Below are 19,764 nucleotides of genomic sequence, written 5' to 3' on the forward strand. Positions count from 1 at the left end.
TGAGACTGGGACAGAGGTTCACCTTCAAGCAGGACAATGTATACTGCTAAAGCAACACTCGAGTGGTTTAAAGGGAAACATTTGAATGTCTTGGAATGGCCTAGTCAAAGCCCAGACCTCAATCCAATTGAGAATCTGTGGTATGATTTAAAGATTGCTGTACACCAGCGGAACCCATCCAACTTGAAGGAGGTGGAGCAGTTTTGCCTTGAAGAATGGGCAAAAATCCCAGTGGCTGGATGTGCCAAGCTTATAGAGACATACCCCAATAGATTTGCAGTTGTAATTGCTGAAAAAGGTCTCTACAAAGTATTGACTCAAGTTCTGTTTTTTTTTGACTTATTCATTGTTTGTTTCACAATACAAAATATTTTGCATCTTCAAAGTGGTAGGCATGTTGTGTAAATCAAATCATACAAACCCCCAAACATCTATTTTAATTCCAGATTGTAAGGCAACAAAATAGGAAAAATGCCAAGGGGGGTGAATACTTTCGCAAGCCACTGTAAGTCAGTAACCATGCCCATGTGAGCACAGACATTTTGACAAAAGGAGGGAATGCCCTTCTCCCGCAAGTGTTTAAAAGGACTCGCTGAAGAATTTACATTAGACCAAGTAGGCGGACGGTAAGCAGGACGTCACGAATGGTTAGACAATAAAGACCAGAAAAACGTGGAGCGGTGGCTGTACGTTGAAATGGTAGGAATTTAAATCTCTATAGAGACCAGACAGTGTGAAGCGGTGGATACACGGCTGAGCAATGGTTTAAAACTAAAGACCAGTGTGACCGACAGCATGAGCTGAAAGATACGAAATGGTTAGAAACTCTGAAACTCTCTCTCAAAGAAGACAACACAGGAACATCAGTCTGCAGCTGTTTAAGTACTTTAGTCTAGTAAACTTGACCGAGAACCACCGGGTAGTACTTTGAAGGACCCATTCTAACGAACACTTCCAGAATGAAGATTCACTCTAACAGACACTCCGAGATCAAGAAGCTATGACTACAAAGGACATGGTGACCTCTGGTGGACAAAGCAGAGAATTACACAACCAGAGACTTGGATCGAGTAGATGGATCGAGTGATTTCACCAGAGAGAGACAACAAAGACATACAAGCATAAATATGTACATTGTATTTCTAAATCCGAGTGAGCGGTTGATAGTAGTGCTATATATCCATATTTACGTTGAGCTTATTATTTAACTGTATGTACGATAGTTGTATTCCTGTGTCCCTTCTCCCCCCACCTCCCTTTTCATTGTGTAACAAGCAGTCATATCGGGTTAGTCCACTAGGGACTTTTCATTTCATCATATGTTAGTAACCAATGTATAATCTATCCTGTGTGTGTGTTTATGTAATTCTGTGTGATTATTTACACTGCTCAAAAAAATAAAGGGAACACTAAAATAACACATCCTAGATCTGAATGAATGAAATATTCTTATTAAATACTTTTTTCTTTACATAGTTGAATGTGCTGACAACAAAATCACACAAAAATTATCAATGGAAATCAAATTTATCAACCCATGGAGGTCTGGATTTGGAGTCACACTCAAAATTAAAGTGGAAAACCACACTACAGGCTGATCCAACTTTGATGTAATGTCTTTAAAACAAGTCAAAATGTGGCTCAGTAGTGTGTGTGGCCTCCACGTGTCTGTATGACCTCCCTACAACGCCTGGGCATGCTCCTGATGAGGTGGAGGATGGTCTCCTGAGGGATCTCCTCCCAGACCTGGACTAAAGCATCCGCCAACTCCTGGACAGTCTGTAGTGCAACGTGGCGTTGGTGGATGGAGCGAGACATGATGTCCCATATGTGCTCAATTGGATTCAGGTCTGGGGAACAGGTGGGCCAGTCCATAGCATCAATGCCTTCCTCTTGCAGGAACTGCTGACACAGTCCAGCCACATGAGGTCTAGCATTATCTTGCATTAGGAGGAACCCAGGGCCAACCGCACCAGCATATGGTCTCACAAGGGGTCTGAGGATCTCATCTCGGTACCTAATGGCAGTCAGGCTACCTCTGGCAAGCACATGGAGGACTGTGCGGCCCCCAAAAAGAAATGCCACCCCACACCATGACTGACCCACCGCCAAACCGGTCATGCTGGAAGATGTTGCAGGCAGCAGAACGTTCTCCACGGCGTTTCCAGACTCTGTTACGTCTGTCACATGTGCTCAGTGTGAACCTGCTTTAATCTGTGAAGAGCACAGGGCGCCAGTGGCGAATTTGCCAATCTGGTGTTCTCTGGCAAATGCCAAACGTCCTGCACGGTGTTGGGCTGTAAGCACAACCCCCACCTGTGGACGTCGGGCCCTCATACCACCCTCATGGAGTCTGTTTCTGACCGTTTGAGCAGACACATGCACATTTGTGGCCTGCTGGAGGTCATTTTGCAGGGCCCTGGCAGTGCTCCTCCTGCTCCTCCTTGCACAAAGGTGGAGGTAGCGGTCTTGCTGCTGGGTTGTTGCCCTCCTAAAGGCCTCCTCCACAACTCCTGATGTACTGGCCTGTCTCCTGGTAGCACCTCCATGCTCTGGACACTACGCTGACAGACACAGCCAACCTTCTTGCCACAGCTCGCATTGATGTGCCATCCTGGATGAGCTGCACTACCTGAGCCACTTGCGTGGGTTGTAGACTCTGTCTCATGCTACCACGAGTGAAAGCACCGCCAGCATTCAAAAGTGACCAAAACATCAGCCAGGAAGCATAGGAACTGAGAAGTGGTCTGTGGTCACCCCCTGCAGAACCACTCCTTTATTGGGGGTGTCTTGCTAATTGCCTATAATTTCCACCTGTTGTCTACTCCATTTGCACAACAGCATGTGAAATTTATTGTCAATCAGTGTTGCTTCCTAAGTGGACAGTTTGATTTCACAGAAGTGTGATTGACTTGGAGTTACATTGTGTTGTTTAAGTGTTCCCTTTATTTTTTTGAGCAGTGTAGTTAGTAAATAAATAAGCAAATTTGTGTATTGCTGATTCATCATGGAGACTAGGGTTCGTGCAGATTTATAGGATATTACGACGTTCAGAATTAGAATGAAATAGGAGCAAATGATTGATGGATGACAGATAGTGTATCAAGATATTCTGATATTTTTTAGTTAATTTGGGAAACAGTAACTCGTTAAATAAACTTTTCCAATGGTGCCCCAGATTACTACTTAACTAATTGTTATATGATTCATTTAATCATCGTAATAATTAAACATAGTTAATTGATTTGATAAAATAATCGTTATCGCATTAATCACAGCACCAATCAACTATCCCTTACATGAGTGTAGTTCTGTGCGTGTGCGTGCAAATGTGTGTACGTGTTATTCCAGAGGGAATCTGTTATTATGGGTGCTGTCAGACTGGGACTTGTAAAGATGGAAGAGAATAGAAGGCCTCAGTCTCTCCTAGCGACTTAGCACCATATCGCCTGGCTTTACTACCCAAACACACACTTTCAATAAACAGCACCAGTTACAGCAAGACCACATACACTTGGCTGGGTGGGGAGAGAGAGAAGTGTGTGCGTGTATTCGTGTGTAGGTAGAGAGGAGTGTGTTGGCGCCTGGCTGCAGCATAAGCGTTTACCCTGTGGAGAGGGCAATTCTCCTATGTCTATGTCAATCAAACAGAGATTGTGACAAAGTGTATGTGTGTGTGCATGCGCGTGAATGAGCCAGTGTTTAAAACGTGCCTGAGGTCAGAGAGAGGCCTAGGCTTTCCGCGGGAGGCATGTAACCCGTGTGCGCCCTTGTTTTTCGACACGTCAGCATAAATGTATAGATTAGCACACCACACACACCTCATTAAGACAGGGCCTCCAGCCTCCTCATCCTGACAACCAGAGACCGCCCCCAGCAGCTATCCTCTAACCCCCAAGGTGAGGCCAGGGCCCTAAATAGTCCACTCGACTGCTCTACAAGGGAGTACATATAGCTACTGTGTATTAAATACAAAAACATTTTAAGTGACATGTTTTGTGTAGGCAATAGACAAAAAAAAGACAGGAAATTCCGATGAGCAGCCCTACCCTAAGTTTTAGAGCAAACTCAGCTTATTACCTGCTACTGGTTTTAAGTATATCAACACCTTTCTTGAGTATTCAAATGGGGGTTCAAGGTCATAATGAATCTGACTCTGTGATTCGAGTGTCACGGTTGACAAATTTGCAAATTATTTATCCTATTTATATGAAAGAACTGCTTAACGGATTGGGGTGATGTTTGGTGAACATTTCATCGTCACTATAATGAAGGGGTTAATGGTAATGTGCACGGGTGAAACAAGTCATATCTGTCTATAAGAGTTATGCTGTAGGCTACTAAAAATGTCAAGAGATAGTTACATACTGGCGTTACATACTGTCATACAGCTATGGCAATGTTTGTATTGGTAGTAGTATGAGTTGGGGTTATGCCGGTTCATTGTTTAGCTAGCTACATATCTAAAAAGACTCCACTTCGGCAGGATTATTACATGATCCATCAAATTAGCTGGTGTGTCTGGGGGTGATTTCCAGCCATCGATTGTATTTCATGAACATGTGTACATGTCTAGACAATAGGGACCCAGACAGTGAGGGATGGTTATAGCATTTCCTTCACATGGCCCATCAATTTAGACAAGTGTGTTGGGTGTCATCTAATAACAATTTTTTTTAATTTTATCTGGACACTTTCTGTTTTTGATATTGCTCCTATGCAAGTACTATCACTGTACCGTTTACACCTGTATACTGTGCATTTGACAAATAAACATAGATTTGATAAAGTGTGTGTTTGCCACATGGCCTTACATGTGATTCCTTAAAAAGATGGGTGGGACTAAGGTTTAAGAGGTTGTGAAGCATGCTGAATGGGTGTCGACAAATAAGAGCTCTACAGTAGGTGTACCAAAACACTCAAGGGCCATTTTTTCAAGTGGGGTTACAAGTTTATCAATTTTAAAAGCAAACCAAGCTGCTTACTTTCCTAATGTTCCTCAACTGTAGTATATTATATACCATTTTCTAGCCCTGAGACTACTTTTATTCAACGTAAAAAAACCACAATTTCAAATGTTGCTACATAATACCAAATCGAGGCAGTCGGTCACGTTTGTTCAGTGTAATTCGGTGCAAGGGTCTTCAAGTCTTTTCTTGCCCAGGGACCCCCTCCCATGCAAATTGGCGACCCAATTTACCAAGAAATTATTTGATATTGAGATAAAAGTGGCTGCATTGGACCTTTGTTTTAAGGTCAGCAAAAATGAATGGTAACACTTTATTTGGATAGTCTGTAGAGCATCTACAAATGGACTATCAGTAACTATCTACTAACCCTAAACCTTGCTTATCAACAGATAGTATGACCATCTGTAGTCCATCTACAGATCGACTACCCAAACAAAGTGTGACCAAAATAAAACTAAGTCAAGAAAGCTTACCAGCAGCAGTAAGCAAGTTGCACTTGCTGCACTGGTAACGTATTCCTGAGTGATTTTTCAAATCCTATGTCAGATACTCCAGTGAGTGTAATTGGCTCCAATTAGTGTAATATTCTCAAAATTGTTTTAATTAACCTTTATTTAACTAGGCAAGTCAGTTAAAAACAAATTGAAATTTACAATGACGGCCTACACCGGCAAAACCGTAACCTGGACGACGCTGGACCAATTGTGTGCCGCCCTATGGGACTCCCAATCACGGTAAGTTGTGATAAAGCCTGGAATCGAGCCAGGGTCTGCAGTGACACCTCTAGCAATGAGATGCAGTACCTTAGACCGCTGCGCCACTCGGGAGCCCATATTACTAGCTGAGGAATAAAGAAATAAGAAATTCAGCTTTTCTACTGTTTTGTTTATTCTGTTGCCAGCGATATTCATAAAAACATTTTTTGGGGAAAAATGCACTTATTTAAAAAATATATATTTTATATTTGAGATTCTTTAAACCCTTTGCCTTGATGACAGCTTTGCACACTCTTTGCATTCTCTCAACCAGCTTCATGAGTTAGTCACCTGGAATGCATTTCAATTAACAGGTGTGCCTTGTTAAAAGTTCATTTGTGGAATTTCTTTCCATAATGCGTTTGAGCCAATCAGTTGCGTTGTGGAAAGGTAGGGGTGGTATACAGAAGATGGCCCTAATTGGTAAAAGACCAAGTCCATATTATGGCAAGAACAGCTCAAATAAGCAAAGAGAAACGACAGTCCATCATTGCTTTAAGACATGAAGGTCAGTCAATCCGGAACATCAAGAACTTTTAAAGTTTCTTCAAGTGTAGTCGCACAAACCATCAAGCGCTATGATGAAACTGCTGAATTGCTGAAAAGAAACCACGACTAGAGGAAACCAATAAGAGACTTGCTTGGGCCAAGAAACATGAGCAATGGACATTAGACCGGTGAAAATCTGTCCTTTGTTAAAATGTGAAATTTTTGGTTACAACCGCCGTGTCTGAGACACAGAGTAGGTGAATGGAAAAGTTTTGAGAATGACACAAATATTAATTTCCAAAGTTTGCTGCTTCAGTGTTTTAGATATTTTTGTCAGATGTTACTATGGAATACTAAAGTATAATTACAAGGCTTTCATAAGTGTCAAAGGCTTTTAATGACAATGAAGTTGATGCAAAAAGTCAATATTTGCAGTGTTGACCCTTCTTTTTCAAGACCTCTGCAATCCGCCTTGGCATGCTGTCAATTAACTTCTGGGCCACATCCTGACTGATGGCAGCCCATTCTTGCATAATCCATGCTTGGAGATGTTCAGAATTTGTGGGTTTTTGTTAGTCCACACGCCTAATGAGGAATGACCACAAGTTCTCAATGGGATTAAGGTCTGGGGAATTTCCTGGCCATGGACCCAAAATATCAATGTTTTGTTCCAAGAGCCACTTAGTTATCACTTTTGCATTATGGCAACGTGCTCCATCATGCTCGAAAAGGCATTGTTCGTCACCAAACTGTTCCTGGATGGGAGTAGTTTTTTTTCCAGATGCCCCAAATCAAATTTGCATACAGTGGGGAGAACAAGTATTTGATAACCTGCAAAATCACCAGTGTTTCCTACTTACAAAGCATGTAGAGGTCTGTCATTTTTTTAATTAGAGGTACACTTCAACTGTGAGAGACGGAATCTAAAACAAAAATCCAGAAAATCACATTGTATGATTTTTAAGTAATTAATTTGCATTTTATTGCATGACATAAGTATTTGATACATCAGAAAAGCAGAACTTAATATTTGGTACAGAAACCTTTGTTTGCAATTACAGAGATCATACGTTTCCTGTAGTTATTGACCAGGTTTGCAGTCGTCCTGTCGCCTTTGCAGAAAAGCATCCCCAAAGAATGATGTTTCCACCTCCATGCTTCATGGTTGGGATGGTGTTCTTGGGGTTGTACTCATCTTTCTTCTTCCTCCAAACACGGTGAGTGGAGTTTAGACCAAAAAGCCCAATTTTTGTCTCATCAGACCACATGGCCTTCTCCCATCCCTCCTCTGGATCATCCAGATGGTCATTGGCAGAATTCAGACGGACCTGGACATGCGCTGGCTTGAGCAGGGGGACCTTGCGTGCGCTGCAGGATTTTAATCCATGATGGCATAGTGTGTTACCAATGGCTTTCTTTGAGACTGTGGTCCCAGCTCTCTTCAGGTCATTGACCAGGTCCTGCCGTGTAGTTCTGGGCTGATCCCTCACCTTCCTCATGATCATTGATGCCCCACGAGTTGAGATCTTGCATGGAGCCCCAGACAGAGGGTGATTGACCGTCATCTTGAACTTCTGCCATTTTCTAATAATTGTGCCAACAGTTGTTGCCTTCTCACCAAGCTGCTTGCCTATTGTCCTGTAGCATATCCCAGCCTTGTGCAGGTCTACAATTTTTCCCTGATGTCCTTACACAGCTCTCTGCTCTTGGCCATTGTGGAGAGGTTGGAGTCTGTTTGATTGAGTGTGTGGACAGGTGTCTTTTATACAGGTAACAAGTTCAAACAGGTGCATTTAATACAGGTAATGAGTAGAGAACAGGAGGGCTTCTTAAAGAAAAACTAACAGGTCTGTGAGCCGGAATTCTTACTGGTTGGTAGGTGATCAAATAATTATGTCATGCAATAAAATGCAAATTAATTACTTAAAAATCATACAATGTGATTTTCTGGATTTTTGATTCTGTCTCTCACAGTTGAAGTGTACCTATGATAAAAATTACAGACCTCTACATGCTTTGTAAGTGGGAAAACCTGCAAAATCGGCAGTGTATCAAATACTTGTTCTCCCCACTGTATGCAAATTGCCATCATACAAACTTCTGACTTCAACTGTATATATACATTTTTTAAATGACCTTTGCCAATGATTGACATTTGAGGGGTCAGACTTACTGTGTAATAAGTCCATATGTTCAGTCAAAATGACTTATTTACAAATTGTCCTTCAAAGGGATGCCTTGGGATTTTGTCAATGACGCCCTTCATCTACTTCCCCAGAATCAGACGAACTCTTGGGTACCATTTATGTCTGCGTGCAGTTTGAAGGAAGTTCATTTTATACCGCTCATAGCCTACTAGACTCTGTAGCATATGCTGTGCGTGTGTGATAAAATAAATGACGACTAACAAAAATAGACACAAACCAATTTAATGCCACAAAATTATGCAAATTAACCTAATCGACCGATCAAATGTATTTACATCGACTGGTATTTCCATAATTTCTCCCAAAGAATTTGACCGGCGGCAATCTTTTATAAAATTTCTTTTTTTTTCTTGCCAAAAGCTGACAATGATCAGTTAAAGGAAACCCTGGCACACAGTCACAGTCACACAGACCGTTGCGTGCGCACCGCACACACACACCAAACACCTGAAACTACGCACACCTCTGCCTACCAAGACCAATGTGACCGCTTGCGCCACACTATTAGTGTGTTAGACACTGGAAACAGCCAAATCAACTGTCTGTGTGTGTGTGTGTGTGAAAATGCAGCGATTCTCTTTCTCTCAGCTTGCAGGCTGCCATACACACTGGAGACAAATACTTAAACTCTTCTGAATGGTTTCTAGAGGATTTTCTCTCCATCTCAAGATCTGGTAGTTGTACATATTAGCCTGTTGTTTACTTAGCCAGATCAGTGAGTAGAGGTGAGGCTCGCCTAAACGGAGCCAGGCTCATCTTGGAAGAGCTAAATAGTTTTGGAGAGGATTACTATAGACACGGCAGTGGGGGTAGAAGTGTGGGGTGAGGTAAAAACAGTTTAAAGGAGTGTGTGTGCTGATATAGAACTCTAACAGAGAACTGAACAGTCAGCAGAGCGGGACATAGATAGAACAGGGAGAGGGAGGGGAGTGTGTGTGTGTGTGTATCATTATGTGTGAGTAAGAGCGAGAGAGTACTTTCAAGTACCCCACTCAGCAGTTATCCGCAATGAAACCTCTTTCTCTCCCTCTCCTCCTTGTCCTCCTCTCCACTCTCTCCCTCCCAGCTGTGGCGTCTGCTGGTCGGCCCAGCTATTATCACTGATATCATTATTCTGGTAATAATAACAGCATCTGCATCGCAAATGACACCCTTTTCCCTACATAGTGCACTACTTCTGACCAGGGCCCAGTAGTGCATTATGTAGGGAACAGGGTGCCATTTGGGATGCAGCCCCGAGTCTTCCATAATGACAGTGTCTGACCACAGTGGAGCCAGCACACAAACTGACCTGGGTTCAGGGAAAGCTCGATGTCTGGAGCTAAGCCAGAGGTTTCAACATACTGCACGATCAGACTCGGATTAGTTTGGTTCGGCTCACACACACAGGTTCATCTGAGCACACACTCATCCATAACAGCTTGTGAATACAATCGAAACATTGTTGTCCAATGTCAATTGGAATTATTATTTTTTTTTTGCTTCATGTTATTCCCAAACCGAACCAGTTGTAGCGGTTAAGTGCCTCGCACACAGGCACAACGGCAGTAAATGGTAGTTGAGATTTTGATGACAGAAACCCTCCGGTTGCCGTCTCACTGCAGTCACATTTTCCCCCCGAGGATTGGAAGCAGCAACCCTTCTACTGGCCCAATTCTGTAAACTTGAGGCTACTGCTGACCACAAGAATGACTGATATAGGTCAGTGTGCCGTAGTATAGCGTTCATAGTGTACTGTAGGTTGCGGTGTTGTTTTCAGTACCTGCGTCGGGGTCCTGGTTGAAGCGTGCGTAGTGGGTCTGCTCCAGGCTGGGGATGCAGCATTCTATGGGCACAAAGACATATGTCTCTGGGCACAGGAGGTCTGAAGGCTGGTACTGCCCCTAGAGAGAGCGACAGAGAAAGGGGTTGTTATTTTACAATACATAACATTGCAGCAAATTTTGGGGGTGGTCCCAACCGGGACTCAAACCCTGGTCCATAAAATGTTAGCCTTAGCCGTTACGCCAAAAGACACAAACAAACATAATATTGCGGCAAATTTGGGGACTGGAACCGGGACTGGAATCAGGGTGCAGCAAATATCTACCCAACACCTTACTTAATAAGTTACTACAAGAGATCTGAACATCTTGATGAAGTTGCGACAATATTTTGAGTGTTAGACATCGTTATAAACTGAACTAGACAGTGATCATCGGGAAAGACGGATGTAGAGGAAAAGGCTGAAGAGAAAGAAATCGGGAACAGGGGGAAAGAGGAGAGTGCAGCAGAACCTTAGCCCTTTGGCCTGTTATCAAAGGCCTTGAATTGATCACATGGCTCCAAACAAACACACAGATTACACTGTAAACAAGAAGGCGTCTCCAACAGGCATGCTGCACTGTCTTACACAGTCACATTGTACACACACATGCTCAAACCAAAGACACACATATATTGATAAACACACAAACAAGAGATTATGCAATAAAAAAGCAGGCGCCTCCATGAGGCCTTCTGCCACATCTCAAAACACGGACGCGCACACACACACACACACACACACACGTTCTCTCACACACACACACACACACATTCTCTGTCACACACGCACGCACACACGTTCTCTGTCACACACGCACGCACACACGTTCTCTGTCACACACGTACGCACACACGTTCTCTGTCACACACGTACGCACACACGTTCTCTGTCACACACGTACACACACACGTTCTCTGTCACACACGTACGCACACACGTTCTCTGTCCCACACGTTCTGTCACACACGTACGCACACACGTTCTCTGTCACACACGTACGCACACACGTTCTCTGTCACACACGTACGCACACACGTTCTCTGTCACACACGTACGCACACACGTTCTCTGTCACACACGTACGCACACACGTTCTCTGTCACACACGTACGCACACACGTTCTCTGTCACACACGTACGCACACACGTTCTGTCACACACGTACGCACACGTTCTCTGTCACACACGTACGCACACACGTTCTCTGTCACACACGTACGCACACACGTTCGCACACACGTTCGCACACACGTTCGCACACACACAGTGAGGTCACAGCCTCCATTTGGTGCCAAATGAATACAACCCCGGACACGTAACCCACGATGGGGACAAACAGGGTCACCAGGGCCAGCTGAAGGGGATGTGTTAGGGAGTTAACTTATCCTGGTGCCAACAGATGAATAGAGTGGTAGTGGCATTGCAGTGGACACGCTACACACCCACTGACATTCTCTGACTGTCAACCGTCACAGACATTCTTACACTTCACCACAACTACTCTATGGGTTCCCTCATCATCGCTCAGCAAAAGCACACCTCCACATGTTTCTCTCACATGCACACACACCTTCACCCCAACACTGGACCTCTTGAAAACAGCCGTGGGCACGGATGAGTGAAGGGACACGAGGAGAGAGGGATGGGATGGAGTGAGTCATAGATAGAGTGAGTAAGCCACAGTTACACTCTGTAGCACCAGAATACTTCCTAATCAGAGAGAGAGTGAACCAACGTGTAAGGACAGGCTTCTCTCTGTACTCTCCTATACCATGGCAAGAAACAGACACAGGATGACATGGAATTTATGCAGGGCAATATAAAAAGGTCTATGTCTGTGTCCCAATTGGCACAATATCTTTCCTATATAGTGGACTATATCGGGAATAGGGTGCCATTTGGAAAGCAGACCATTAGTAGAGTATTTTAGGCCTATTTCTATGCCCCAGTCCAAACCTTAGCCCAGAATAACATGCCTGTGCCTTTAAAGATTTGTGTGATGAAAAAAAGGTAAAAGATGTAGAGGGCCTATATAACCAAAAATAACAGGAGGCTCATAGCCCAGTCAGAGAACTCAGCACTTATCCAAAAAGGAAAAAGGAGGAATAGAACACCGGTGTGTGTGAGAGCGCGAGAGAGAGAGGTCTGGCCACTATCTGTGAGTCAGAGAGAGGGGTCTGGCCACTATCTGTGAGTCTGTTCCCTTTCCTTATTGGACTGGAGTGTTGGCCTGAGCTCACCACCACAAGGTGTTTCTCTTCTCCTTCCTCACTCCCTCTCATCTAACCCTCATTATTTTTCACTGTCACTCTTTCCCCCCCATCCTCAGTGTCTTCTCTCTCCTCTACAGCTTTCCTAGGTTGGCTTTAAGGCTCTCTCTTACCTCAGTTACAAATTACTTTTACAGAGTTTGCCTGGCCAGCAGATATGCCAGGGATGCATTGGTGTGACCACCATTTGCCTCATGCAGTGTGACATCTCATTCACAAAAAGTTGGTCAGGCTGATGATTGTGGCCTGTGGAATGTTGTCCCACTCTTCAATGGCTGGGTGAAGTTGTTGGATTTGGCGGTACCTGGAACACGCTGTCGTACACACTCAGAGCATTCCAAACATGCTCAATGGGTGACATGTCTGGTGAGTGTGCAGGCCATGGAAGAACTGGGACATTTTCAGCTTCTAGGAATTGCGTACAGATCCTTGCGACATGCGGCATTATCATGCTGAAACATAAGGTGATGGCGGCGGATTAATGTCACGAAATGGGCCTCAAGATTTCGTCACAGTATCTCTATGCATTCAAATTGCCATCGATAAAAATGAATGCAGGCCGATTTAAACGGTATTGACGGTTACTTTATTTTCACAACAGTCTTCATCCAAAACCGTCAGTTACACCGTTATTCAATTACCGTCATAGTACTGCATGTTTTAGCTGCACAGCTAGGGCTAACTATTGCTCAGAAGTTTGTTAGTAATCTATTCCCTTACAATGCTGGACTGACTGGCTCCACCAATGACTACAAAACTGTCTGGATCACTAATGTCATTCTGGCGCTATGAATAGGTCTTTGCTTAATGAGTATATTGAAGTGTATTGCAAAAATATTAAAATAAACAGTCAGGGAACTTCAGGAAAATTAGTTTGGGCAAGTAAACAATTGAAAAATACAATTACACACTATCACACGGACTTAGGCTACATTCGTATAAACAGACAAAAATGGCAGCCTCCAGCTATGTCGGCTCTTGAGCACACAAAGTGAGGCTGACCCTAGTACAGGGTGGTGTTCAAAGAGCAACAAATGGAAGACAACAGACTGAAGCAATATGCCGCCGATAGACATGGTCTAAGCAACTTTGCAGTATTGTTCTATTTTTCACCTTATTAGCTCATAACGTCCTTTGCATTATTACATACAGCAGGAAAAAATGTATGTTAGATCAGCGGTAACTCACCACCATTTCGACCAGAAATATGACTTTCCTAATTTGGATCCTTTGTTCATGCCCCCCCCCCAAGGCAAGTCTACCTATCCCAGAGACTGCTGCAAGACGCTGCCAGCTGAGAAGAGATATTCGGAGTGGAATTTTAGTCCGACTCATGAGGCGTGCATACCACCCACTTTCAGAGAATATTACTCGCTAATGAACAATCGCTGGACAATAAAGTAGACAAGCTCAGGGCGAGGATCTCCTTCCAGATAGACATCAGGGAGAGTAAAACTACCTCACGGAATCATGGCTCTTACCGGATATATTGTCAGAGTCCATACAGCCAGCTGGGTTCTCAGTACGTTGCACAGACAGGAATAAAGCACTCTCTGTAAAAAAGAAAGGCGGAGGAGTGTGTTTCATGATAAACTACTCATGGTGTGATTGTGGTAATGTACAGGAAGTCAAGTAATTTTGTTCATCTGACCTGGAAATACCTCACAATCAAATGCTGACCGCATTACCTCCCGAGAGAATTCGGTCAACGTCACAGCCGTGCATATTCCCCCTCAAGCCGATACCACGACTACACTGGACGTTGTACAAACCACATATCCTGAGGCCACATTTATTGTAGCTGGCGATGTTATATCAACATCGCCTGCGCCACTCGTGCTTCAAAAAAAAACTCTAGACCATTGCTACTCTACCTTCTGGGACAGCTACAAAGCCCTCACTTTGGCAAATCAAATCACACCCCTTCCTATAGGCAGAAATGCAAACAGGAAGTACCCGTGGTAAGGTCAGGTCAACACTGGCCTGATCAATCGGTATCTTCAAGATTGTTTTGATCACGCGAACTGGGATATGTTCCAGATTGAGAATAACATTGACGTATACACTGGCATAGTGACTGAGTTAATCAGGAAATGTCCTTACTTTGACATTTAAAACCTATCCAAACCAAAAACCGTGGATAGATGGCAGCATTCACGCAAAACTGAAAATGCGAACAACTGCAAAACCTCAGTAGAGAGACAAAGTGGCGTCACAAATCAACTGCTCAGACACGAGACGCAGGTAGCAGGGATTCCAGACAATCGGATTATAAAGGGAAAACCAGCCGGGGACACCAACGTCTTGCTCCTGGACAAGCTAAACACCTTCACCGCCTTGAGGGAAACACAGTGCCGCCAACACTGGCCACCACATGCTACGTGGACTGCGAGCTCTCGTTCCCCGTGGCGGTCGTGAGTAAGACATTTAAACGTGTTAACCCTTGTAAGGCTCCCGGCCCAGATGCCATCCGAAGCCGCGTCCTGAGAGCATGCGCAGACCAGCTGCCTGGAGTGTTGACGGACATTTTCAATCTCTCCCTATTCCAGTCTGTTGTCCCCAGTTGCTTCATGTACCCAAAAAAGTGAAGGTAACTGAACTAAATGACTACTACTACTCCCTTCTGTCATCATGAAGTGCTTTGAGAGGCTAGTTAAGGATAATATCACCTCCACCTTACCCGGCACCCTAGACCCACTGCAATTAGCATTTCGCCCCAATAGACCCACGAATGAGGCAATCTACATCGCAATGCACACTGCCCGATCCCAACTGGACAAAAGGAATACCTATCTCAGAATGCTGTTCAATGAATACAGCTCAGCCTTCAACAATAGAGTACCTTCCAAGCTCATCATTAAGCTCGGGCCCTGGGTTTGAACCCCGCCCTGGGCAACTGGGTCCTGGAATTCCTGACTGGCCGCCCCCAGGTGGTAAAGGTAGGCAACAACAATTCAATCACCACAAGCTACGGCCTGTTTACCCTGTTACCATCCAGAAGGCGAGGTCAGTACAGGTGCATCAAAGCTGGTAATGAGAGACTGAGAAACAGCTTCTATCTCAAGGCCATCGGACTGTTAAATAACCAGCCCCAGCCAGGTACCCGGCCCTGAACTTTAGTCATTGTCACTAGACGGCCACCACCCAGTTACTCTACCATGCACCTCAGAGGCTGCTGCCCCATGTACACCTAGTCATGGAACACTGGTCAATTTAAATAATATACAGTTTACATACGGTTTAACTCACTTCATATGTATATACTGTATTCTAGTCAAGGCCAGTCCTACTTAAGTATTGCTGAACACAGAGGTCGACTGATTAATCGGAATGGCCAATTTCAAGTTTTCACAACAAATCGGTAATCGGCATTTTTGGACACCGATCACGGCCGATTACGTTGTACTCCACGAGGAGACTACGTGGCAAGCTGACTACCTGTTTTGCGAGTGCAGCAAGGAGCCAAGGTAAGGTGCTAGCTAGCATTAAACGTATCTTATAAAAACAATCAATCTTAACATAATCACTAGTTAACTACACATGGTTGATGATATTACTAGTTTATCTAGCTTGTCCTGCGTTGCATATAATCGATGCGGTGCATGTTAATTTATCATTGAATCATAGCCTACTTCAAACGGTTATTTAACCATTGCATTCGTGAAAAAAGCACTGTCGTTGCACCAATGTGTACCTAACCATAAACATCAATGCCTTTCTTAAAATCAATACACAAGTATATATTTTTAAACCTGCATATTTAGTTAATATTGCCGGCTAACATTAATTTATTTTAACTAGTGAAATTGTGTCACTTCTCTTGCGTTCTGTGCAACAGAGTCAGGCTATATGCAGCAGTTTGGGCCGCCTGGCTCGTTGCAAACTGTGTGAAGAGCAACTTCGCCAAACGGGGGATGATTTAACAAAAGCGCATTTGTGAAACAAGCACAATCGTTGCATGAATGTACCTAACCATAAACATCAATGCCTTTCTTAAAATTAATACACAGAGGTATATTTTTTAAACCTGCATATTTAGTTAAACTTAGGGCTGAAATCCCATTAACGGGATCGATATGACAACAGCCAGTGAAAGTGCAGGGCGCCAAATTCAAAACAACAAATCTCATAATTAAAATTCCTCAAACACACAAGTATCTTACACCATTTTAAAGGTAATCTTTAATCCCACCACAGTGTCCGATTTCAAATAGGCTTTACAGTGAAAGCACCACAAACGATTATGTTAGGTCAGAGCCAAGTCACAGAAAAAAAGCAATTTTTCCAGCCAAAGAGGAGTCACAAAAATCAGAAATAGAGATAGAATTAATCACTAAACTTTGATGATTTTCATCAGATGACACTCATAGGACTTCATGTTACACAATACATGTATGTTTTGTTCAATAAAGTTCATATAAAAAAATCTCAGTATACATTGGCACGTTATATTCAGTAGTTCCAAAAACATCTGGTGATTTTGCAGAGCCACATCAATTTACAGAAATACTCATTATAAATGTTGATGACAATACATGGAAATATAGATAAACTTATCCTTAACCTCTTGGTGTTAGGGGGCAGTATTTTCATTTTTGGGAAAAAAAATGTTCCCGTTTTAAACAGGATATTTTGTCAGGAAAAGATGCTAGAATATGCATATAATGGACAGCTTTGGATAGAAAACACTAACGTTTCCAAAACTGTAAAGATATTGTCTGTGAGTATAACAGAACTGATGTTGCAGGCGAAAGCCTGAGAAAAATCCAATCCGGAAGTGCCCCAGGTTTTGAAAGCGTTGCGTTCCAATGACTCCCTATTCAGCTGTGAATGTACCATCAACAAGCTTACGCTTTCTACGTATTCCCCAAGATGTCTACAGCATTGTGACGTAGTTTTACGCATTTCTGTTGAAGATTAGCCGTAGGCAGCCACATTGCGTAAGTGGTCACATGGTGGCTCCGAGAGAGATTCTCGCGTAAAATACAGGAGGTAGCCATTATTCCAATCGGTCCTAGTGAAAAACGAATTGTCCCGACGGATATATTATCGAATAGATATTAGAAAAACACCTTGAGGATGGATTCTAAACAACGTTTGCCATGTTTCTGTCGATACTATGGAGCTAATTTGGAATATTTTTTCGGCGTTGTGGTGACCGCAATTTCCGGGCGATTTCTCAGCCAAACGTGAAGAACAAACAAAGCTATTTCGCCTACAAAAATAATATTTTTGGGAGAAAAAAAAATGAACTTTGGATGTTTTAACCTGGTAGACAGCCAAAGTTCAAAGGTAAACGATTTAATTTGATTGCTTTTCTGATTTCCGTGACAAGTTTGCCTGCTGCTAGCAAAACATAATGCTACGCTAGGCTATGATAAACTTAGACAAATGCATATTTTGAAAATCTGAGATTACAGGGTGATTAACAAAAGGCTAAACTGTGTTCCAATATATTTCACTTGTGATTTTCATGAACAGGAATATTTTCTAGGAAGATTTGTCCGTTGCGTTATGCTAATTAGTGTCAGATGATGACAACGGTCCCGTTCACTGGGTAGGGGTGTCACTACAGGTTAATGCAACCGCTGTGTCAGATTTCAAAAAAGCTTTACAGAAAAAGCAAACCATGCAATAATCTGAGTACGGCGCTCAGAGAACCAACAAGCCAAAAAGATATCTGCCATATTGTAGAGTCAACAGAAGTCAGAAATGACATGATAAATATACACTTACCTTTGATGATCTTCCAGGAATCCCAGTTCCACAATAAATGTTTGATTTGTTCGATAATGTCCATCATTTATGTCCAAATAGCTACTTTCCTTAGTGCGTTTGGTAAACAAATCAAAACTCACGAAGCGCGTTCACTAGTTGCAGACGAAATGTCAAGAAGTTCCGTTACAGTCCGTAGAAACATGTCAAACGATGTATAGAATCATTCTTTAGGATGTTTTTAACATAAATCTTCAATAATGTTCCAACCGGAGAATTCCTTTGTCTTCAGAAAAGAGCTACCTCTCGTGAATGCACGTGACCAGCTCGTGGCTGCTGGCAGACCTCTGACTCACTCCCCTCTCACTCAGCCCCCCTTCACAGTAGGAGCCTCAAACAAGTTTCTAAAGACGGGTGACATCTAGTGGAAGCTTTAGGAAGTTACGTAATTATGACATAACATTGAAGGTTGTACAATGTAACAGGAATATTTAGACTTGGATGCCACCCGTTAGATAAAATACGGAACGGTTCCGTATTTCACTGAAAGAATAAACGTTTTCTTTTCTAAATGAGTTTCCGGATTTGACCATATTAATGACCTAAGGCTCGTATTTGTGTGTTATTATGTTATAATTAAGTCTGTGATTTGATATTTGATAGAGCAGTCTGAGCGGTGGTAGGCAGCAGCAGGCTTGTAAGCATTCATTCAAACAGCACTTTTGTGCTTCAAGCATTGAGCTGTTTATGACTTTAAGCCTATCAACTCCCGTGATTATTCTGGTGTAACCGATGTGAAATGGCTAGCTAGTTAGCTGGGCGCGCACTAATAGCGTTTCAATCGGTGACGTAACTCGCTTTGAGACCTTGAAGTAGTTGTTCCCCTTGCTCTGCAAGGGCCGCGGCTTTTGTGGAGCGATGGGTAATAATGCTTCGAGGGTGGCTGTTGTCGATGTCGAGGCTAAATTGATTTTATTGATGTATTATATTAAGTTAAAATAAAAGTGTTCATTCAGTATTGTTGTAATTGTCATTATTACAAATAAAATTCCCCAAAAACTTCCGATTAATCGGTATCGGCTTTTTTGGTCCTCCAATAATCGGTATCAGCGTTGAAAAATCATAATCGGTCGACCTCTAATTACTGCACAAATATTTTCATGTCTCTCCAGAGATGTCCGATCGGGTTCAAGTCCAGGGTCTGGCTGGGCCACTCAAGGACATTGAGACTTGTCTGGACTGCGTGCTTAGGGTCGTTGTCCTGCTGGAAGGTGAACATTCACCTCAGTCCGAGGTCCTGAGCAGGTTATCATCAAGGATCTTGCTGTACTTTGCTCTGATCATCTTTCCCTCGATCCTGACTAGTCTCCCTGTCCAAGCCACTGAAAAACATCCTCACAGCATGATGCTGCCGCCACCACACTTCACCGTAGGGATGGTGCCAGGTTTCCTCCAGACGTGACACTTCGCATTCAGGCCAAAGAGTTCAATCTTGGTTTCATCAGACCAGAGAATCTTGTTTCTCATGGTCAGAGTCTTTAGGTGTCTTTT

General features: G+C 43.2%; 1 protein-coding gene across 5 annotated transcripts in view; it reads right to left on the reverse strand.

The window, feature by feature from the left end:
* Positions 1–19,764, reverse strand: part of LOC110532479 (arginyl-tRNA--protein transferase 1) — a 181,452-nt gene that overhangs the window by 20,705 nt on the left and 140,983 nt on the right. For all 5 annotated transcript variants that reach the window (XM_036980814.1, XM_036980807.1, XM_036980801.1 and 2 more), the window contains one exon: positions 10,184–10,304. In XM_036980814.1, coding sequence (XP_036836709.1) covers positions 10,184–10,304 — 121 coding nt within the window. The remainder of the gene's footprint in view (positions 1–10,183; positions 10,305–19,764) is intronic.

The sequence above is a fragment of the Oncorhynchus mykiss genome, chromosome 1 (genome assembly GCF_013265735.2).
Source record: "Oncorhynchus mykiss isolate Arlee chromosome 1, USDA_OmykA_1.1, whole genome shotgun sequence".
NCBI classification, from domain to species: Eukaryota; Metazoa; Chordata; class Actinopteri; order Salmoniformes; family Salmonidae; genus Oncorhynchus; species Oncorhynchus mykiss.